We start from the raw sequence: 23,156 nt of genomic DNA on the forward strand, positions 1-23,156 counted from the left end.
TGCACATTTTCAAATGTATATCGTGACAAATATCTTTGACCATATTGCCCTGCCCTAATCATCATCACTGATATCATCATCATCATCACTGATCACTGTAATACTGCACAGTTCAAGGCAACAAGAGTGAAGAGAAGTGCGTCCATCCCACCTGCTGTTAGTAACAAAGCTCATTATTAGGACTCGGCTCAGTGTGTGCAGCTACAGTAACTGTGTGAAATGTGCAGACGTGTGTAGCAGGAGACATTCGGCCGAAACAGGGATGTAAAATCAGCCCCGGCTGTGAGTCGTTGCTCTGCTTTCAGGCTGCTGCTGAAGGCCGGCATGGACATCAACAAGACCACCAAGTCTGGAACAGCTCTGCACGAAGCGGCGCTGTACGGGAAAACTGAAGTGGTCCGACTGCTGCTGGACGTGAGTTTATTTCCTGCATCGTGTGTGTTTGTGCATGTGTGAAACATCTGCAGTATCTGTTTAAAACATTCGGTTGATGTCCAATGAAATTCAGATTGAGATTTGATGGATGATTAATGGATGCGATGCTGTGAGTGAAGAGCGGGTCCTGCAGCGATATCACTGAAACAGCTTCGTGTTGTGTTGTTGTCGGTGCAGGCCGGAGTGGACGTGAACATCCGAAACACCTACAACCAGACGGCGCTGGACATCGTCAACCAGTTCACCACCTCGCACGCCAGCAGGGACATCAAACAGCTGCTACGAGGTCCAATCAAACCCAGCTCGGCTTCCTCCTCGCTCCCCCACCACGTCTGCTCTGCCTCAGCTCCAAATGCGCTTCTTAAACACGAGATCTGTGACACAAAGCGTTGCTCTGCCGTGCTTCCACCTGACCACCTGATCACAGCGGCCGCGTATAAATCTGCAGTTACATAACGTTAAACTCTTATCTGTCGTTGTCATGGCTTCAAAGAGCAGATCCAGCATCAAAGTTAGCGGCGCTGCACATGCGGCGCGTGAGCGCGCTCCGTACTCCTGCAGCGTTTGAAGCTCCTGTGGGAACAGACTGAGGGAATAATGAGCGGTTGTGTTGAAGCAGTGATTGAAACTCGGACGGAGACTTTCCCGCCTCGTTTACTGCTGCCGAGCGGAGATGAATAATTGGTCCGCGCTCGGCCGGCACGCGCCGCAGATGAATTATTGATGTGAGCTGTTAGCGCCTGCGTCAGCAGCCGCTCGTGTGTGGTGCAGAGTCGGGCTGACAGTCGAATGTGTTTCAGCTTCTATAGAAAACGTTTGCTTGTTATTCTCTGCGTGCGCTGTCTCGCTCCGTCTTTGTGGAAGTGCTGAAAGTCACAACGTGGAAGTTTCCTCCGCATTAAAATTTCAGGCCTGCTGTTATTAGACGCTTATTCCTGACACTCCGTTTATTTCACTGAACTCAAACTAAGACTCGGCGACATTTTAGCCGAAGAAGGTACGGCGTCGGCTAACATCACGTGAGATGTGTTTGTCGCCACAGTCGCTGCAGAAGCATCCGTGTTCTTGTTGCGTCTCACAGTCCAAACACACGCTACCTAATAAAACTCTGAGCGTTTCACGGCCAAACAAAAGTAAAATGAATTTCACCGAAAACTAGAGACTGAACAGAAAACAGCTCAGAGATACAAAAGAACGATGCTGCTTATTCACTCACACTTCCTGTGCAACAGCGAGTGATAAATAATACATGTGGATATTTACACTGTTATATCCTGACATATTCTGCCAAGCTAATGAGTCATTTCCACGTTTGTAATCAGGAGAAAATGAATCAGCGTTTGTGTGTGACGGTGTTCGGGATAACTATCGAGCTCATAAAAAGATGCTTACAGCAAACTGCACACCTGGACTGAAGCTAGCAGCGCAGCTGAAGTCGTTTTAGCGCTGACATTAGCCGTAACGAACTCAGCTAAAATAAGCTCATTTTGCATACGTTTGTTTTTGTAAATAAGATTTTTAGCTTTTAATAATTAGTGCCTTAAAGTTCTGCTCATACATATTTGGATGCTGTTTATTAGCTGTGAAATGACACAAGTCGTAACTTTAAAAACTAAAAATGAACCTGTTGTTTTTGTTCTCATCTACTTCCTGTTTGTGTTTCTTCAGATGCGACGGGCGTTTTGCAGGTCAGAGCTCTGAAGGATTACTGGAACCTCCACGATCCCACCGCCCTCAACGTCCGGGCCGGAGACCTGATCACGGTGAGGCGCCCGGGCTTTGACCTGCCAGCTGAGGGGATGCAGATGGAGCCACGGAAAATTACAGCTCATTAAACAAAACACATTTATCTGTGTGTGAGATGTGACGAGTGTTAGGCCCACGTTTAGTTTTTTTAAATGCAGCATGAAATCACAATCGCGCCTCAGAGGCAGGCGGAGACAAGTCCGCACTTCCTGTATGAAGGTGGCGTGTGTCACACCGAGTTCAGTCAGGATGATTTCATATGAACTAACCACAGATCTGAGCCACTTCCTGTGAGTGAGTCACGCAGGTGAGCAAAGCCGAAGGTGTCGAGGTGATGCAGGTACGAGGCCTCGTGTTGAGACCTGCGTTCAGTGTTAAACCTGACGGAGGCCGGCGGGGGAGGCGCAGCGCTCCCGTTCTTGTGTAAACAGCAGGAAAACCCAGACTCTTCTCCGGGAGGTGTGAAGTAGTAAAACAGCATTTGCAGTCAAAGCTCTGCTGGTGACGCACTTCATAGTTATTCCAAACTAATACGTCTTAATTAAGCCTTTGATGAGCTGCTGCCGCGAAACGCTAACCCGAACATTTGACGTGTAGCTCGTTCTCACTGAAACCATCCTCGAATGATGCTGTGATCTGAGGTTAAGGCTGAGGTCCTTTGCAGGTGTTGGAGCAGCACGTGGACGGACGCTGGAAAGGCCACATCCACGACAGCCAGAGAGGCGTGGACAGAGTGGGCTTCTTCCCCCCGACCATCGTGGAGGTCATCAGCAGGAGGAACGGTCAGTCGGTGCGAGGTCGCTGCTTTAGAAATGTTCTCGCAGGCGTCGGCTGAGGGGTCAGGTGCACCCACCTGTCTGTTAGTCGCAGCATCAGATACGTCTCTCTGTCACACACAGAGGCCCAGAATCAGATAAATAAGGATTGTTTTGAGCTGGGAATCATGCAAAGCCCCCCCTCAGTGTGAGTAGAACGAGTCTTCACTTCCTGTAGGAGTCGATCGATTTAAAACCCCGCCCCCCCCCCCCCTCCACCTGAGACAGAAACTAATCCGCTTGCTTGCAAACCATCCCATGCTCCTCGCTCCGCCTTCCAGCATCCATCTCTCCATCCACACCACATAATCACTCACCTCCACCTCTAACCATCAGCTTGATAACCTCCCCCTCCTCCCTCCCTCCCCCGTCTCGCCTGTAGGGGGCACCCTCTCCCGGCACGCCTCTCTGCCCACCCAGCGCCAGCAGTTGCTGTCCAGAGCCCCCCTCTCCTCCAGCCTCAGCTCCGCCCCTCAGACCGACGACTCCTACGCTCTGTATGCACCCCCCACCCACGTGGTGCTGCCGCTGCCCAACGGCCTCACGACCAGCGCAGGTACACACACACACTCACACACACTGTCGTGGTGTCGCTGTGCTGATTGGTCAGTTTGTTGCTCCATTGTTTCAGATCTGTTACTGCTGTTCTCATGTTCATGGATCATTTTAAAACCACGCCTTCTTCTCTCACACACACCACAGTAACGTCACACTGCAGAGCGTGTGTGCTGATGTTAGCCGTGTTACATGCTCCGCCTCCTCCACACAGGCTGCGTCTTTGGCAAAACTTTAGAAAAAGAACGTGATGCTAATGATCCACGGCTAACACTGCAGCCACACGCACAGATCACAAAGGTGTGTGTGTGTGCGCGCGTGTGTGTGTGTGCGTGAGTGTGTGTGTGTGCGTGAGTGTGTGCGTGCACGTGTGTGTGTGTGTGCGTGAGTGCGTGCGTGTGTGTGTGTGTGTGTGCGTGCACGTGTGTGTGCGTGAGTGTGTGTGTGTGTGCGCGTGTGCACGTGTGTGTGTGTGTGTGTGTGTGCGTGTGTGTGTGTGTGTGCGTGCGTGCGTGCGTGTGTGTGTGTGTGCGCGTGCGTGTGCGTGCGTGCGTGCATGTGGGGTCCTTCCTGTCACCGTGTCTTTGAGGTGACTCATCACTCACCTGCACAGGTGTGACTGTAGCTTGAACCCTGACCTGTGTCCTGCACCTCAGCCCACCCCCTCAGTCAGTCCCCCTCCCCTTCCCTGACAGAACCAGGTCCATCCGAGTCTCTGTGTCTGATAGGTTCGTCTCCGAGCCGTCTGTCTCAGTCTGGGTGTCCCTTTGAGGACATCTGGGTTCTCAGGGACTCGTGTCATGGTAAGAGCCCCCCACTAACGTCAGCTCTTCCTCCCCGGCTGCTCTGAAGCTGCTCCGCTGCCCGCTCAACGCTCTGCATCAGGACCCCACACACCAAGACCGCCAAACGCCCCTCACTCAGTCTCAGGGCGCCTCCTGTAGCTGCCTGGCTTTACCTCGGGCCTCCTCGTGATGTCTCAAGTTGCTTCATGTTGTCGAATAATCGTTTGTACGTCTGTTCGCGCCCTCTGATGTCACCAGTGCTATCACTTCCACCATGACGCCGAGTCTGTTTGAGAGGGGAAGCTCCCAGAGAAAGCAAACAGGAAGTTGGCTTCAGATGTCGAGCTTTAGTGCTCAGTAGCAGAAAGTTCAATCTTTTCAGCAGCGAGGTGAGCGTGCTGAGAGCTAAAAGGCTGTTCCTGGCTCAAAACACACTTTGAAATAATCTAAGAGTTTAGGAAGTTTGAGACGTGGTGGTCTGCTGATCGCAGCTGGACTTTTTAGGTTCTTGAACACGTTTCTCCTCTGACTTCACGCCTTCGGATGGCAGCTGAAACATCTTCAGGAACCTGAAACAAAGTCCAGTTACGTCCAGCTTCAGCGGCTCAGGCGACCCTAACCTGTACGAGTGAGAGAAACCTCCACCGCTCCAATGTATGACTGAATGAGATGGTCAGTCCTCTCTTTCAGACCTGCTGCAGCTGAGACTTTACCTCACAGCACTCAAAACTAAATGCAGATACATCATTTAGTCCCCTCGCCGCTCGTCACGCCAGTTGTGTGAAACCAGCCGTTAAAGAAAAGGCGGGAGAGTCGTCCTGGTGTGTCGGGTCCAAACACTCTGAATGATGCGCTGTGTTGCCTGCTTCAGCCTGAACTCGCGCTCTGAGCGTCGGGCTCCCACAGGGGAGTTTGCAGAGCTGCGTTTGTGAGCACGGATCAGGTGTGTTTGAGGAAATGTTGTGCATGATTCGATGCTTTTCTCTCAGCGGCGGCGGATCAGCGGGAGAATCTTTTGATCCTGACGTGATTCCGGGTCGATTGAGAAGCTTTCCAGCTGCTCGTGCAGCTCAGGTAGATGTTGCACGAGCAGCTTCCCGGTCAGACTCGTGCCTGCAGCTGTGCTCCCACGCATCCCGTCCGCCACCCCCCATCTCCCCCAGCTTCCTCCAGCCTGACGTGCGTTGATGGTGGCTGGCGGGTTTGTTCATTGTCGTGTTTTTGGTTTGCAGCTGGAGACAGAAACAGCGTCGGGAGCACCGGCAGCGTGGGCAGCACCCGCAGCGCCGGCAGCGGGCAGAGCACTGAGAGCAGCCACGCCCCCAACGGACTGCAGCACCACGCCAGTCACCATGACAACAAGGTACAGCGGATGCACGTGGACACATAAGCACCTTTTTTTGAGCCCGTTTCTCAGATTTGGAAACTTTAATCTGGGCGAGTCTCTGATTTGAATACAGAAATGTTTTGACTGAGTCGGTTTCACTACCACAGCCCCACTGTGACCTTTGACCCCCTGAAACACACTTTTATTGATTTCTGGAAAAGGATTTAGGAGTTTACATAAACAGACCTCGGTAAGCTCGGGTGTCACGAATCACGTGAAACACAGAATTAGATGAGGAAATGACATGTGACTCCTGACACGCCGAGTACATCTGATGGCTGCAGATGCTACAGACAGCTTGTGTTTTCAGTTCTGCCCTGTGAGAAGTTATCACTGCACTGTGGATGGAAACATTTCATATTTGACTTGAACTGAGTGAACGCTCACATGTCTTATTATTGCTTTTATCAGTTTACAAAAGAAGAAGAAGGGGGGAGGATTTACTGAGTAATGCTGGAAGTCGGATTCCAAGGCTGGAAAAGTGTTTCAGGAATCGCCCCCACACCTTGTAAAACTTGCCGCTGTTATTACTAATCGCATACCGGATCTTTTCAAGGCTCAGATAATACATAAGGTCCCTCAGCCATTGAGCCTGGCTGGGCAAAGGGGCAGCCCTCCATCTTAGTAGGATTGTACGTCTAGCTACAAGGGAGGCGAAGGAGAGCGTGCAACGCTGTGACGAGGTCAACCGTGCATCAGCCTCCCCGGTGGTGCCAAAAAGAGCAACTAATGGATTAGGATCCATATGGTGTCCAAGAGTTAGGGACAAGGTTTGAAATATATCTCTCCAGGCTAGGGCACGCCCAGAACATATGGATAAGGGAAGCCTCCGCACTCCCACACTTATCACAAGAGGGGTCAACATTCGGATACGTACGAGATAGTTTGACTTTGGAGAGATGGAACCTATGCACGACCTTAAATTGTAAAAGACAGTGGCGGCACATTAAGTCTCGTGTATCCATAGACAATGACTGATTTAAATCTTGTTCCCAGGCCGTTTTAATCCAATCTATCGAGGAAACGTTCATGCTCACCAGCCTGTCATAGATAAGAGATAAACCCTTTACGTGTTGGAACTAGAGTAAGGTGCATATCCCCTGGGCTTGCAGCTGGAGCTACCGGGAAATTTGGAATCTGAGATTGAAGGAAATGTCTGATCTACACATATCTGCAAAGATGTGTACGTGGGAGATTAAACTTTTCAGAAAGCTGAGCAAAAGATGTAAAGGTATTGTCAAAAAACAGATCATTGAAACATGTAATGCCCCTGTCATGCCAATCTCGAAATATAGGATCAGATAATGATGGCTGAAAAAAGGGTTAGAGAAAATTGGACTCATAAGGGAGAAGCCTGTTAATCCAAAATGCTTATCACATTAATGATTTGAATACCTGAGAGTCAGACTCAGTAAAAGCTCCTAAACTGACCTAAAGATTTGCTGAAATCTCTCATGTGTCACGATTTGCACAGATTTGCCTTTGCATTTATAGTTTTTCTTCTAAATTATTTTATTTTGTGTGTTGATGTGAAGCTCTGTGCTGCTCGCTGACTGCGCCGCTGCTGTTTTACATGTTTTTATGTGCAGGCGGCGCCCTCTGCTGTTGATCCAGGGCAGTCTGCAGACTTTGGCAGGCCGGCCGATCATCCTGCAGGTACCTATTCAGTTCAATTCAATTCATTATATTACAATAATACACACAGAGAAAAACCCCAAAATCATATGACCCCCTATGAGCAGAAAAACCCCCTTATAAGAGGAAGTAACCTGAGGCTCAGGGAGGGGCGGGGCCATCTGCTGCGACTGTCTGTGTGTTGAACCGTGTTGGGGACTAACAGAATACATGTACTGGTGTTACATATTTAAAATACAAAATATGAGTATTCCCTTACAGTTACCGTTTAAATAGGTGGTAATCAGAATACAGTTACTTTGTTGAAATAAATAGAATACTCGGCGGTCATTTCCTGTTTCATATGTTAGGCTATCCCCTCTCTATGCTTTCTCCAATTTTGGTGATTAAATGCAGTGGAGAGTAGGTGTAGGTCAGTTGGATGAGCATGCAAGCATATGGTGCATAGCTGAGAGCGGCCGGCCCGTGTTCAAGTACGACCCGCGGCACTTTACTCAATTTCCTTCTGGGATTAATACACTGATTCTCATTGCTGAAAACCCAAACAAAACACTCAATAAGAGGCTCTAATGTAAGCGTCCTGTTAATAGTGTCAGTTACGCAATGGACCCGGAGCCAGCACAACAGAGCCAGCAGTGCACGGGCAGGAATTCTTACTTGGAATTTCCAACACCACTCCTTAAGAAGAATTGGATTCAGTATCTTCGATGTTCTATTGCTGTGTGATTTTTATTACTATTAATGAAGGCTACTCTCCACCGAGCTAACATTATTAGCTGGCGTTAGCTGAGGTTAGATCATAGACTGTTAGACTGTTTGTAAATACTCAAGATTTCCTGAGAACACAGCGCAATCTTTCCACAATTGGAACGGCAGTGTACTTGATGACATCACAGCTCCATCCCCTCTTAATTTAACTGTGATTAATATTTGCAATGGAAATTACACATGACATAAAACTTACTAATGATGTAGTAGATTTCTTTAAGAAAAAAAAGGTAATTTCAAAAAGTATTTTAAGCACTTTGGCAAGATTTGCTTTTATGTATCATCTGTTTCATAATGTCTAATAAGCTTCATACAGTTAAGCACAATCACTACATGACAGAAACACAAGCTTAATCTCTCTTAATAAACATAGTACACATGTATGCCTGAATGAAAACAAACAGCTGAGATGTTAGAACACTTTCAGCCTTCAGGATCTCCACGTATTAACATGCTGTTTTTAGACTTGATGGATAGCATTAACAACCTGCTAGCTGCAAATAATCATGTGCAGTTCCACATGATTATTAACAGACAAAAAGAAAACATATTACTGATACAGAAATATTTTTCTATACGAGATCGCTGCAAAAAGTGCAGCCTTACCTAATGCCCACCTTACTGTTACTCATTTTATATTAAGATTAAAAAATCTAGTTGATATTGGTATGGTGAGCAACCTTCAGCAATAGTAATAAATCACACAGCAATAGTACATCCATCCATCCATCCCTTTTCTTCCGCTTATCCGGGGCCGGGTTGCGGGGCAGCAGCCCAAGCAGAGAAGCCCAGATCTCCCTCTCCCCAGCCACCTCCTCCAGCTTATCCGGGGGTGGTGTTCCCAGGCCAGCCGAGAGATATAATCTCTCCAGCGTGTCCTGGGTCTGCCCCGGGCCCTCCTCCCAGTGGGACATGCCCGGAAAACCTCGCCCAGGAGCCGCCCAGGAGGCATCCTTGTCAGATGCCTGAACCACCTCAGCTGGCTCCTTACAATGTGGAGGAGCAGCTGCTCTACTCTGAGCCCCTTCCGAATGGCCGAACTTCTCACCCTATCTCTAAGGGAGAGGCCAGCCACCCTTCGGAGGAAGCTCATTTCCGCCGCTTGTATCCGCGATCTCGTTCTTTCAGTCACTACCCACAGCTCGTGGCCATAGGTGAGGGTAGGTCGACCGGTAAATTGAGAGCTTCGCTTTTACACTCAGCTCCCTCTTCACCACAACAGACCAGTACAGCGTCCGCATTACTGCAGCCGCACCAATCCGTCTGTCGATCTCCCGCTCCCTTCTCCCATCACTCGTGATCAAGACCCCGAGATACTTAAACTCCTCCACTTGGGGCAGGAACTCATCCCTGACCCAGAATGGGCACTCCACCCTTTTCCGGCTGAGGACCATGGCCTCAGATTTGGAGGTGCTGATTGTCATTCCCACCTCTTCACACTCAGCTGCGAACCATTCCAAGGCAAACTGGAGGCCATCACTCGATGAAGCCAACAGGACCACATCATCTGCAAAAAGCAGAGATGAGATCCTGAGACCACCCAAGTGAAAGCCTTCCGCCACTTGGCTACGCCTAGAAATTCTGTCCATAAAAACTACGAACAGAATCGGTGACAAAGGGCAGCCCTGGCGGAGCCCATCACCCACTAGGAACAAGTCCAACTTATTGCCGGCTATGGGGACCAAGCTCTTGCAATGGTCGTATAAGGACTGAATGGCCAAACACCCCATACTCCCGGAGCACTCCCCATAGAACCCCCCTGAGGGACACGGTCGAATGCCTTCTCCAAGTCCACAAAACACATGTAGACTGGTTGTGCAAACTCCCATGCGCCGAGAGGATAAAGAGCTGGTCCAGTGTTCCACAACCAGGGCGAAAACCGCATTGTTCCTCCTGTATCAGAGGTTCGACTAGCGGACAAACTCTCCTTTCCAGCACCCTGGCATAGACTGTCCCAGGGAGGCTGAGGAGTGTGATTCCCCTGTAGTTGGAACACACCCTCCGGTCCCCTTTCTTAAAGATGGGGACCACCGCTCTGGTCTGCCAGTCCACAGGTACTGCCCCTGATCTCCACGCAACATTGCAGAGACCTGTCAACCAAGACAGCCCTACAACATCCAGAGCCTTCAGGAACTCGGGGCGGACCTTGTCCTCCCCAGGGGCTCTGCCACCAAGGAGTTGTAACTGCCTCAGTGACCTCGCCCCCAGAGATTGGTGGGTCATCCCCTTCGTCCCCAGACTCTGCTTCCACCACGGAAGACGTGCCAGTGGGATTAAGGAGATCCTCGAAGTATTCCTTCCACCGCCTGACAATTTTCTCAGTCGAAGTCAGCAGCACTCCACACGCACTATACACAATACAGGTAGAGCACCACTTTCCCCTCCTGAGTCGCCGGACAGTTTGCCAGAATCTCTTCGAGTCAGTCCCAAAGTCTTTTTTTCCATAGCCTCTCCAAACTCCTCCCACACCCGAGTTTTTGCTTCTGCCACCCCCCGCTGCATTCTGCTTGGCCTGTCAGTACCTATCAGCTGCCTCCGGAGTCCCACAGGCTAACCAAGCCCGATAGGACTCCTTCTTCAGCTTGGTGGCTCCCCTCACCTCTGGTGTCCACCATTTGGTTCGGGGATTACCACCATGACAGGCACCAACTACCTTGCGCCCGCAGCTAAGTGCAGCGGCTTCAGCAATGGAGGTGCTGAACATGGTCCATTCGGACTCAATGTCCCCAGTCTCCGTCGGAATGCTGTTGAAGCTCTGCCGGAGGTGTGAATTGAAGATCTCGTGGACTGGGGCCTCTGCTAGACGTTCCCAGCACACCCTCACTGTATGTTTAGGCACGCCAGGTCTGTCCAGTGTCCTCCCTCGCCACCTGATCCAACTCACCACCAGGTGTTGATCAGTTGACAGCTCAGCCCCTCTCTTTACCCGAGTGTGCAAAACATAAGGCCTCAGGTCTGGTGATAGGATTACAAAATGGATCATCTACCTGTGGACTAGAGTTTCTTGGTGCAACGTGCACTTATGGACACTCTTATGTTCGAACATGGTGTTCGTTATGGCCAAACTGGTTTGCACAGAAGTCCAGTAACAAAACACTGCTCGGGTTCAGATCCGGGAGGCCATTCCTCCCAATCACACTCTTCCAGGTCTCACTGTCGTTGCCCACGTGAGCACTGAAGTCTCCCAGTAGGACAACAGAGTCCCCAGGGGGAGCTACCTCCAGTGCCCCAACCAGGGACTCCAAAAAGGCTGGGTACTCTGAACTGCCACTCGGCGCATGAGCACAGATGACAGTCAGACCCGTTCCCTGACCCGAAAGAGAAGGGAACAAACCCTCTCGTCCACTGGGAGAAACCCCAACATACCAGCAGCAAGCCGAGGGGATAACAAGATACCCACCCCAGCCCGACGCCTCTCACCAGGGCCAACTCCAGACCGAGACAGAGTCCAGGCCCTACAGGAGACTGGTTCCAGAGCCCAGGCCATGCGTTGAGGTGAGCCCGACTGTACTGGTACCTCTCAACCTCACGCACTAACTCGGGCTCTTTCCCCACCAGAGAGATGACATTCCATGTCCCAGTTGCCAGTCTTTGTAGCTGGGAATCGGTCCGCCAGGACCTCCGCTTCTGGTTGCCACCCGACTCACATTGCACCCGACCCCTACGGTGAGTCGTGCGGTGGTGGGCCTGCAGAAAGATGGGCCCATCTCCCTTTTTCGGGCTGTGCCCGGCCGGGCCCCATGGACTAAGGCCTGGCCATCAGACGCTCGCCCTCGGGTACCCTCCCTGGGCTTGGCTCCAGGGTGGGGCCCCAGTAACCCTATCCCGGGCAGGGTGAACTGTTCCCTCGGTGGTATTTTCATAGGGGTCTCCTAAATCACTCTTTGTCTGGTCCCTCACCCAGGACCAGTTTGCCATGGAAGACCCTACCAAGGGGCTAGCCACCAGACAACATAGCCCCTGGGATCCCTGGGACACACAAACCCCTCCACCGCGATAAGGTAGCGATTCGCAGAGGGGCATAGTACTTTCATATAGTTGTAAAAAGCATGATAATATATTAAGTAATCCAAATTATTCAGAATATGTTACTCTCATTGAGTAATGTAACCGAATATGTTACAAAATACATTTTGGGCCATGTAATCTGTAATCTGTAGTGGAATACATTTTAAAAGTAATCTTCCCAACACTGGTCTTAAATCACATCTGAAATTACGATAAAAGTCGTAATGCACCATCTGTGAAGCAGAGATATGTTCTGCAGCAGCATACATTGGTCCTTCCGTTCCATTTCCTGCCTTATTTTACCTCCTGTCACTTTGAGGTGCTGCAGTAAATAATATCTAAGGTGTGTTTGATCTGCGTTGATCATCTCCTTCGTGTAGGCGGGACTCCTCGGAGGCAGACAGTGACGGTGCAGAGACCTGCAGAGCAGAGCTTCTCCCAGCAGTTTGTTCGTCCTCAGCAGCTGCTGGATGGGAAGGTAAAAAGCAGCACTTTAAAACCAACTTCATGCTGTTAGTTTTTGTTTTGCATCACAATAATTTGCACATCAGCGTGGGAAAGTTCCAGAAAGCAGGTTTAACAAACTGAGAGTTTACATAAACCTGATTCCTCTGAGCTGGCCTCTGGTTCTATTTAAAAGCTGTAACTAAAAGAAGTAAGATCTTACTTGCGTGTATCACCTGATGAATTAATGTCTGTGTGTGTTTTAGGATGCAGAAGCCATCTATCAGTGGCTAAGTGAGTTCCAGCTCGAGCAGTACACCGGAAACTTCCTGAACGCTGGATATGATGTACCGACCATCAGCAGGATGACCCCTGAGGTGACCCTTCACTCCTTTATTAAAAAAGAACTGCACAACTTCTGTTGAAGTCATCCGCCCTCAGTATCAACATAGGATGACCCAAATTTAGACCCACTGCATCAGAACCAACCCAAAGGAAAACAAACTGCATCTCCATCTAAGAGGACCCCTGACATAAACAGGTCCCAGCACACTTGGACCTGATTCACAATGACCTGAACACACCCTGCAGGTTTTAGATCCTTGTACTCTTCTCCCATGACTTCTGCGTTTTCTTTTTACACTCATTGTGGCATTGTGATTTCACTTAAATGACAACCTCCGGAGCTGATAAAATGAGGCTAGCGCTGAACCACCAAAAGCTGCAGTTTCTCCAACACCCAGGAGGGGCAGCAGTGAGTCAGTCCCCATAAACTCCCATGTTAAAACTTTACAGCTGAAACAAACGTGTTTACAGCCTGATACACAAACTGTTTGATTTATGTAGATGACTTCCTCCTTCATAAAATATAATAAAATTCTAGAATTCTATTAGATGTCATGAAAAAATAATTTTCCAGATCCACGCCGCTTGTTGCCCAAAGGTTTCTGTTTCCGAAAAAAAGCTCACAAGCTTCAAAAACCAACAGGTGACATCACAGTGGTGACAGAACTTTTTATAAATGTTAGAAAGAAAAATTAGAAGCGAAACGTTTGTAAATGTGTAAATTCATCCATCCATCCATTCGCTTCCGCTTATCCTTTTCAGGGTCGCGGGGGGCGCTGGAGCCTATCCCAGCTGTCATAGGGCGAGAGGCAGGGTACACCCTGGACAGGTCGCCAGTCTGTCGCAGGGCCAACACACAAGGACAGACAACCATTCACACTCACATTCACTCGCACATTCAATTCACTATTTATTCCGGTTTAAAATGATCTAAAGATCAGTGAAAGTTAAAGAGTATTTCATAATTCGAAAATATTCTTGACACAATGTAAAAACTTACAAATTACAGAACCTTTTTTTCATAGACAGATTCTTCTTTGTGATTAACTGAATAATCCAGTGAAGTATTGACCCGTGTCACGCTGACTGTAAACCACTGATATAAACTCAGTCTCAGATGCAGTCTCAGGACTATGCGGCTCTGCGTGTGGCGTGTGGTGACTCACTGATGTTTAATGTGTGCAGGATCTCACGGCCATCGGAGTGACCAAACCAGGACACCGCAAGAAAATCTCCATTGAGATCAACAACCTGAACATCCCCGAGTGGCTGCCAGAGTACATCCCAGTAAGACTGTCCGCTGTTTCGTGCACACACTGCTGCATAATAAGATCAATACTTTTCACCTGATCCAACTCACGTGGCCTTCTCTCACAGTCTGATCTCTGCGAGTGGCTCAGTGCCATCGGCCTCCCACAGTACCACAAAAAACTCTCAGAAAATGGCTATGACTCCATCAGCATCGTCAAAGACCTCACCTGGGAGGATCTGCAGGAGATCGGCATCACCAAGCTGGGTGAGGACTCGTTGGATCTTTGAGTTTGTGGACTGTGTTTCTGTCTGTGTTTTGAGTCTGATAATTCAATTTGCTTCCAGGCCACCAGAAGAAGCTGATGTTGGCAGTTAAGAAGCTGTGTGACATCCAGAGAGCGATCCTTCAGGCTGAATCAGGCCAAGGCACGCTGCGACGCAAAGGTCCCGGAGCCCTTCACCTAGTCGCCATTGAGGCCGATGCTGGCAGCGAATGCTCTTCACCTCACACCCCGAAGATGCTGACCTTCCAGGACAGCGAGCTGAGCGCCGAGCTTCAGACAGCAATGTCAAGCCACTATGGAGACTGCGAGGAAGGTTTGGCCATCAAGAATGCGGTGGGGATGTCCCAGAGCCAGGAGAGCATTGACACCCGGTCCAGAGGTTCTGGACGCTCACAGGAGCCTCCTACAGCCTCCATCACCCCCCAGAACTGGTCCCAGGAGAGCCTGGAGGGCAGCCCCGCCAAGGAGAGGAATCTTCCTGAGGGATGGGACCAGAGGCCCCTACAGCAGCAGCCTCTGCCAAAACAGGTTCCTCTGGGTACGGCCACTGTGTTCAAGTACCCGGCCATCCCCGCAAAGCCCAAACTGCCTGGATCCCAAGGCTCCTCCCCTCATGGCTCCCCAACCCTGAAGGGGTTCAGTTACCTGCACTCTCAGTGCGGTTCCACAGACCTGAACTCGTCTCCCAGGCACCAGAACCACGCTATGACCCTGACACCACCCAACAAGCGCACCCAGAGCATCACCCGCTACGCTCTGTCAGACGGAGAGCCCGATGAGGACGATGAGGAGCTGATGCGTGCTGGAAACGTGCCATCTTACGCCACTTTAACGCGCAAGCCCGGCCGCCACCAGCTGGCTCGACTGCAGCCAAGTCCCGACAAAAATGGCAGCGTGGGACGCAGTCAGTCGTTTGCTGTCCGTGCCCGGAAAAAAGGTCCCCCTCCTCCTCCCCCAAAGAGACTGAGCTCAGTGAGCAGCAACACCAGTGGCGAGCTGAGCGACAGCAGCACGACTTCGTCCACTGGCGGCGTAGTGACTGACAGTCCGGGGAGCGTGCGCAGCATCGCAGCGTCCCTGGAAAGCGGCGCAGAGGGGAAGAGCAGCTCCACACCAGATATTGTGCGGCACGAGGCTCCATCTCCCTCCCTCAGCTCCGAGGTTGCAGGAGTAAGGAGGAGGGTGAAGAGCCAGTGTGTTTCCACCGAGAACAACGGCAGCACCAAGCAGGACCGAGGGGTCAAATCGGACTCCGAGGAAGAAGAGTCAAACGGTCATGGACTGGAACGCTCCTCGTCACCTCAAAACAGCTCCAGCGAGTGCATCCCCTTCGCCGAAGAGGGCAACCTGACCATCAAACAGAGGCCCAAAGCTCCAGGTCCGCCCAGGGCTGAGGCCGTGCTGGAGCCTCCTGATAAGCCAGCGGCCAAAAATCTGGAGGTGCTGGAGTTTAATCTGAAAGAGTCGGACACGGTGAAGCGCCGACACAAACCCAAAGACAAGGAGCAGGGAGGAGGGTCCCCCAGCAGAGAGGGAGCAGGGGCCACCGAGCCCGAGTCTGACAGCAGCAGGCCTCCATCCCTGAACCCGGAGGTCAGTCTGAGAATCAGTGAGACCAGCGCGGAGAGGCCAGCCAGTCCAGCAACCGGTTCCCCCATTAAACCTCCTCTCTCCCCTAAACCTGCTGTCGCCCCCAAACCTGTCCGGCACAGTCTGCTGGCTTCACAGGGTAAGAGACTCACACCTCACTGATACGCTGTGACATTATAAAACCCGCAGATTCTGCTTCTTAAGGAAATGTGGGCTCAGTAACTGACTGAATTCTGATTTGACTGTAGATGAAACATGCGAGTCCTACTTTCTTTGACTTGTGATCTGTTACTACGCCCTCTGGTTTCACTTGGATGAAAGAGAAACTGGAACTTTGGCTCTGGGCTTGGAGTAGGGGCATGTCGTAGTTACTTTGAGTCTTTTACTTGTAGACAGAGCTTGAGACTGGGACTTTTGGGCTTTGGACTTTTTGAGTTGAACTTAGACGCTTTCCTGGGTCTTGGTTCTTTTTCTTTTGGGTGCTCCCTTTAGTGGTCTCCACAGTGGACCATCTGCCTCTATCCCAGCATCCTCTTCTGTCATGCTAACCCTCTGCACGTCTTCGTCTTTTTTTCCTACCTGGCAGCTCCATCTTCATCATCTTTTCACCAAATATCCACTCTCTCGCCTCTGCACATGCAGATCAGCTAAGCCTTGCCTCTCTAACTTGGTACTATTACAAATTTGCAGATTTGCTAGATAGAAGTATCTCAGTCGTGTTTGTCAGTGATGGTGGAACTTGAGATGGAAAGGAAGATTAGAATGGATGCATGATTCAATTCAATTACATTTTATTTATACAGCAACAAATCACAACAACAGTCGCCTCACGGCTCTTTATATTGTACAGTAGACCCTACAATAATACATACAGAGAAAACCCAACAATCATATGACCCCCTATGAGCAGCACTTTGGCGACAGTGGGAAGGAAAAACTCCCTTTTAACAGGAAGAAACTCGACAGGCTCAGGGAGGGGCGGGGCCATCTGCTGTGATTGGTTGGGGTGAGAGAAGGAAGACAGGATAAAGACATGCTGTGGAAGAGAGACAGAGGTTAATAACAGATAAGAAATGCTCAGTGCATCATGGATGGATGAAAGGATGTAACTTGACTTGTAGGTTGACACGTCTCAACCTTCACTTGGCACTTGTTGGTGTTTTACTGTATGGATATCTTCTTCTGCAGGACTGTCGTCTCCTACTGTGACCGTCAGTGTGGTTCAAAGTCTGGCCTTCGCCTCTCCATCCTCACCCGCCCGCGGGCCTCCAGCTCCATCCGCTCAGGCCCCCCAGAGCCCGTCTCTGGCAGCTGGGAGGTCTCACATATATGCATTGGGTCCAGGTCTTCCCCCTGAGCCGTCCGTGGGGGTGGAGGTGGCTCAGCAGAGACTGGATCAGACCAGCACGTCTCTGGCAGCAGCTCTAAAAGACGTCGAGAGAAAACTGAACGTGGAGAACAGCTCCGACAGGTAAGATCACCCACCTGAGGGTCAGGTCAAAATCACAGTCGACTCATTTTCCCCAGCATGGCTGCCCTTCCCACAGCAACTGAAGCATTTCGTTTGGACCTTACTTTGGTAGTTATCTGGTGTCACAGCAGCTTTCAGACTGTATGGAAGCTTTCTTCTCTTCTGTGTTTGCATCGTAAGTAATGTACATTTGTGTCTCATTCTTTAACACCAGTGGACCGAACCAAGTGAGGTCTGCAGGAACCATTTTGGACGACATCGGCAACATGTTCGATGACCTGGCCGACCAGCTGGACGCCATGTTGGACTGACATAAACAGGAAGCCCAACGTAAACCTCAGGAAGTGACATATGGATTAAGAAGGCCTGCCCAGTGGGAGGAGCTACTGCCTCCGCCTGAACACCAGCACTTAGTCAAACGGAGTCGTCTACATTTCTCAGCTGTGTCTGGTCTCTGGTTGCAGGTCGGCGCGGCTCTTTAGTGTCTCAGCAGAAACCCTGAGCTGAATATTATATCACTGTTAAACACCAATACTGTAACATGAGTTTTTATGCTTCGGACATCAAAGGGCACAAAAGTCTCGCCATCGCCCGCTGGCCAGCTTCCCGCAGCTTCCCGCAGCTTCCCGCAGCTTCCTGATAAAAGACCTACTACAGACCATAATACTGGTTACCAGTCAGGATGATGAACTATGACTGCATGTATGAAATAATGGTTGGTACCATTTTTGCTGTTTGGATACTGAATAAATGTTGGAAACTCATCGAGGAGTAAAAACAGTACTTTAACTCTTACGTGATGGAGACTTCGGCAGGCAGAGACGAGGTGAGCTCAGAAACCAACGCTTTCATTCAGTGGCCTTCCATTAACCCGAGGATCGCACTACCAGAGCAAACATTTCCAAATCAGGCACTTGAATCATCAGAGGGCCCAAACTAAGCAACGGCACACCCACCGACTGTATGCGGGAAAAGAGACTATTGACTGTGTTGCTGCAGGGAAGCTGATGCCTTTTCCTTTTTTGAACCAGCATCAGTGGCACTGCGTTATAAAACACGTCCTCGGTTTTTGTGGCAGCTTCTGTCAGAAAGCGCCGGCACCATCTCTGGAACTTTTTGCCTCTTTTAGCTCCTAGTTTTGGTTTCTGGGACATTTCGAGTTTCCAGTAACACTACAGAAAACTCTGAAAAACACTAAATTACTTGCTCAACATCAACACCAAACATGGAGCTGAAAGAGGATGTGGACAACACGTATCGTCAACATGTGCCGCCTATGAGGTTGCCGATCAGTAAGTGTAAACTTTTAAAATGTATTTTCAAGTGACCGTTTAAATATGACTTTATATGCAAGCAGACTGAAGTTTCTGCTCTTTTCCTTCGACTGTGCTGAAGACCTGTCACTGTTGTAACCTGAGTTTCTGTAGTTATCGTACTTTGTTTTCTTGCTGCTGAAACAAAACCTGGATGGTCTTCGACTGTTTTTACTGTGGAACCATGTCAAATCTAACCTTTGTAATATTTAAAGAAATCTATTTTATACAGATATTAACCCTGTGTAATAAGTTGTGGCGCAGTGTCTGCGATGGTTAAAAACCTTTTCTACTCTGTGTTTATGAAAACCTGTAAAAGTGCTCGACTGTGTTGTTTGTTCAAAGGGAAGAAAAGCATATTAAGCTCATTTCACGTGTGGACAGCTGACCACAGCATGAGACACTTATATATACACATGTTATTTTTTATATTCATTTTAGCCAAATTAGTATTTAAATTAGAGTTATTGAAATATGTATATTGTACACCAGTAGAGGTATATACAGGAGTGCATATCCAACCAAAGGTCTGTACAGATTTTCATAAACATTTCCTTTAAAAGAAAATGAGTGAAATTTGCAGCTGTTACCCTCGTTATTGTAAGATGCTTCTGAAATGTTATTTTCATGTCCAGCCTGCAGGGTATGGATACTGCATGCCATGCTTGCTCTGTTGCATTTGTGCGCTGTCTGTTGTTGTCCTGTCGTTGTGTGGTCTGTGTGAATGAGATGCTCTGCTTTGGATTTGTGATTCTCAGGAAAATCCCCGTATGCATGGCTGCTCCATGCCTCCTGTTCCCAATGTGCCAGACTAAGATTTCCATCTCAGCTGGCCAAACAGACGGCAGCAGTACCACTTCTGTTTTGTTCATTGGTCAATCTTAAAAGGTTAGCGCCTGTGATATAAAAGTTTTGCTGAAACGTGTTTGAAATCAAAGTAACGTTCCCACTGTGGCTGGTTTACTGGCAAATACTCCATTCGGGGCCAGTAACAAAACAGGTTTTAAGGTGGTGTTTGAAGTTTAGCATAGCTATTTATGAAGCACTAGTACTAACATCCTCAGCAGGTGTTACACACACATATAAAGCTGGATATCATCAGCACAGAAGGTCATGCAGCTGTATTTTCAGATATTTGACTGTACAGGGCAAATAAAGAGGACCCAGTAGGCTTCCCTGAGGAGTCCCCACATTAACCATAGTGCATCTGTTATGACATGTCACCTTTTTAACATTGTAGCAATAATTTTTAAGTCTTTCATACAACCTGCTATTGTCCATCAATGTTTTATTTCACAGCTTAAAACATGTTAGAATCACTGAAACACGATCTTCCAAAGTAATCTCCAGAAACAGTGAATATGTAATGTAAGTGTAGTGTGTTGTTGAGCTGGATGATGTGTGTGTGTGCGCTGCTGCTTTTGTTTGGTTGTTCTTTTGTCCTCTGAGCTGTTTGTGTAACCATTAAATATACATACTGTCCTGATTTGGGGTTTCTTTACTCGTACTTGTGACACTGACACACAGCTTCACCACAGATGGGCCGATTACTTTTTCACGCAACAAGTAAAGTAAGGGATTACTATTGCAAAAAATAAATTAGATTACTGTTACTTTCCCGTAAGCACGCTGCGTTACTGAACCGTGCTTTTGTTTGTGTGTCTCATGATAATGACGTACGAGCGTGTGGCGTCCGTGGCAGCAACAGACGTGCAGATCAACAACAGATAATATGGAGTGATGGAGAGAGTACGACCGTGCAGCGTTTAAAGCGTGGAAGTAATCACATTACTTTGAGTTTGATTGCGTAAAAAGTGACAAAAACATTAGCGTCCGCTGTTCACTCTGTGGGAAGAAAACTTTCTACAGCGAAAAATTAAACTTCAACTCTGAGCGAGCAGCGAGCACGACTGTGATATTCACAGAGAAACCCCGGATGAATGACCATGGGGGGGGGGCTTCATTAAAACAGAAAAATGTAGTTAAAAGTCTTAAATTTTTGAGCTACTTTTACCAAAGCCGTGAATGATGAGGTGTTTGTTTTTACACACATTCATCCCAAAATTGAAGCTCTGGCCTGATTAAATGTGAATATGTGAATCACTTCATTGTTGACAAATAAAGAAAAACATTCTGGGGCCACTTTTCCTGAGCTCCCAGAAAGCAGATCATGTATTTTGTGGCTGTGTCCAGCAGAGGGCGACACGAACCTGCTAATTCTATCAGGACCTGAAAATATGAAATACCTGGATGTATAGATACCTCTTACACTTGTATATTTACTGCATACTGAGCAAAAATCCTCAGAAGAAAAACTGGACTTTAAAACAATCATTATTTTATCTTTCTTTTTTTGGGGGGGGTCAGAGTTTGGAATTAGGCAATGTTGACGTGATCTGTGTCGTCATATTATCCAAAAACATGTTTGTATAAGAGCAGACGTGCACTGATTGGAATTTCTTTGACACATTCCAGTTTTCTTCCCAGGGATGATGACTGACAGCATAAACAGACCCGTGTGTGTCTGTCCTCCCACCAGTGAGTGTGGGGGTTTCTTTTTTTTTTCCTCCCTCCGTCCTTCCTTCCCAGGGTTAGGGCTGTGTGGTTGCATTTATTCCTGTTCCTGGATTGGCTAATTCGATAGACGGCAAGCTCTTTTTTTTTCTTTCTTTTTTTTTTTGCCTGTCCCGTTTGGCTCTTTTGCATCAGAATTGTTGTCTAAAGGCAAAGAAAGATGCCCAACGGATTTACTTTACCAAATTGACCATCCCAGCCTTGCCGTAATGGTCCATTTGATTCACCTTTTATTGTTTATTTTATTTTCACTTACTGAATACGGGACAGACTTGACTGGGGGAAAGAGAAACAGCTGAGAAGAGGGACGGGGGAGAAGGGCAAAAGACAAAAACCAACAGAACGGGCAGAAAAAAAATGCATATATCGATCACCTGGATCACCTGCTGAGAAAGAAAAAAGAAAACAAGCAGAAGAGAACAAGAGTAATAGAATAAACAACATCACAATGATATATGGGAATATGACAGTAAATACTAAATATTAAACATTATTGTGCAGCACATAAGATCAACAGAACACAGTGTGCTTTGAGGTAGGAGCCAAAAAGGGTGTAGTTTGTGGGTGTGATCACCCGTGTGTACACCTGTGAGCATGGACGCGCTTGTTTTTAAAAGGTTCCTTCATGTGATGATCTGCTAGAGGGTGTGGGGGGGCCACAGCCCCGTCCTCCAGGGCGTGAAGCAGGTATGGAGGAGATCAAAACTCCAGACATCCAGAGGCTCCCAGAACACAAGAGACCAAGGAAGACCAACAGAGGGGCAGCCGCGCCACTGTCCCGGAAAGAGCTGAGGAGAGTCCCAGATGAGGGCTCACTCAGCGGCCGCGGAGCAGAAGCCAGGGGGAGTTGCAGTGACGCGCCCGTGAGCTCCGTCGGCAGCCAGCCGTGCCTGAATGACCGAGCCCCAGGCCGAGAGGCTCCTAACCACCAGATGACCCTCTCCCCAACAGTGGGTGTTTCAGTGTTTGTTTTTTGTGTGTGAAAATCCTAACTCAAAAAGTGAAATTGGAGTAAATTTGTGTGTCTGCTGTTAAGAGAGCTTGTGCAGATCTTTGTACATTAGAGAGTTTCATTCACTGTGTAAATTAAACACTACGGCAGTCTCGCAGCAGTCAGGAGCATTTTTGTGTTAAAATTTGTTCTCCCTGTTATTTGGAAGGAGTTTAGGTCAAATGTAGGGGGTGGGAATAGTAAGACCAGGAGATAGTGGAGTACCCTTAGAGAGCCAGCAAACGATTGGCTGAGCAGTCACCCCTATTGTTTATTCCTAACACCCCGCCAGACGGTGGGAAAAAGTCGGCTTAGGGCCCACAACGACAACACCCAGAGCCCCACCTTCCCAGGTGCAGACCAGACATTGCAATGGGGGCCAACCCACCCCACAGGCGAGTCGGCCAAGGAAGCGCAGACCACCCCATCAGAGTTACCAACTCCTCAGTAAGGAAAATCACTATTGGCTGTCCTAAAAGTCACTAGAAGTCGCTAAATGATGTCATTGCCTAATTTACATAATTGGTCATACTTGTGTAATTGTAACCAACGCTGTAGGAGAGAGAACATCATGGAAGATTCAATTAAATTAAATTTTATTTATATAGCGCCAAATTACAACAACAGTCGCCTCAAGGCGCTTCAGAGATACAGAGAAAAACCCAACAATCATATGACCCCCTATGAGCAGCACTTTGGCGACAGTGGGAAGGAAAAACTCCCTTTTAACAGGAAGAAACCTCTGGCAGAACCAGGCTC

The 23,156-nt window shown here is 48.7% G+C and overlaps 1 protein-coding gene across 4 annotated transcripts in view; it reads left to right on the forward strand.

Moving 5' to 3' along the window:
* Positions 1-20,318, forward strand: part of caskin2 (CASK interacting protein 2) — a 55,174-nt gene extending 34,856 nt beyond the window's left edge. For 2 of the 4 annotated variants that reach the window (XM_026163870.1, XM_026163869.1), the window contains 15 exons: positions 306-414; positions 613-721; positions 2,104-2,198; positions 2,846-2,963; positions 3,379-3,552; positions 4,280-4,354; positions 5,569-5,699; positions 7,313-7,379; positions 12,515-12,612; positions 12,845-12,955; positions 14,109-14,210; positions 14,301-14,439; positions 14,520-16,187; positions 17,237-17,519; positions 17,734-20,318. In XM_026163870.1, the coding sequence (XP_026019655.1) occupies positions 306-414; positions 613-721; positions 2,104-2,198; positions 2,846-2,963; positions 3,379-3,552; positions 4,280-4,354; positions 5,569-5,699; positions 7,313-7,379; positions 12,515-12,612; positions 12,845-12,955; positions 14,109-14,210; positions 14,301-14,439; positions 14,520-16,187; positions 17,237-17,519; positions 17,734-17,830 (3,376 nt within the window). In that variant the 3' untranslated portion in view covers positions 17,831-20,318. The remainder of the gene's footprint in view (positions 1-305; positions 415-612; positions 722-2,103; positions 2,199-2,845; positions 2,964-3,378; positions 3,553-4,279; positions 4,355-5,568; positions 5,700-7,312; positions 7,380-12,514; positions 12,613-12,844; positions 12,956-14,108; positions 14,211-14,300; positions 14,440-14,519; positions 16,188-17,236; positions 17,520-17,733) is intronic. The other 2 variants (XM_026163871.1, XM_026163873.1) reach the window with 2 other exon arrangements.
* The last annotated feature ends 2,838 nt before the right edge of the window (positions 20,319-23,156 follow it).

Source organism: Astatotilapia calliptera, chromosome 4, assembly GCF_900246225.1.
Source record: "Astatotilapia calliptera chromosome 4, fAstCal1.2, whole genome shotgun sequence".
Taxonomy (NCBI): Eukaryota; Metazoa; Chordata; class Actinopteri; order Cichliformes; family Cichlidae; genus Astatotilapia; species Astatotilapia calliptera.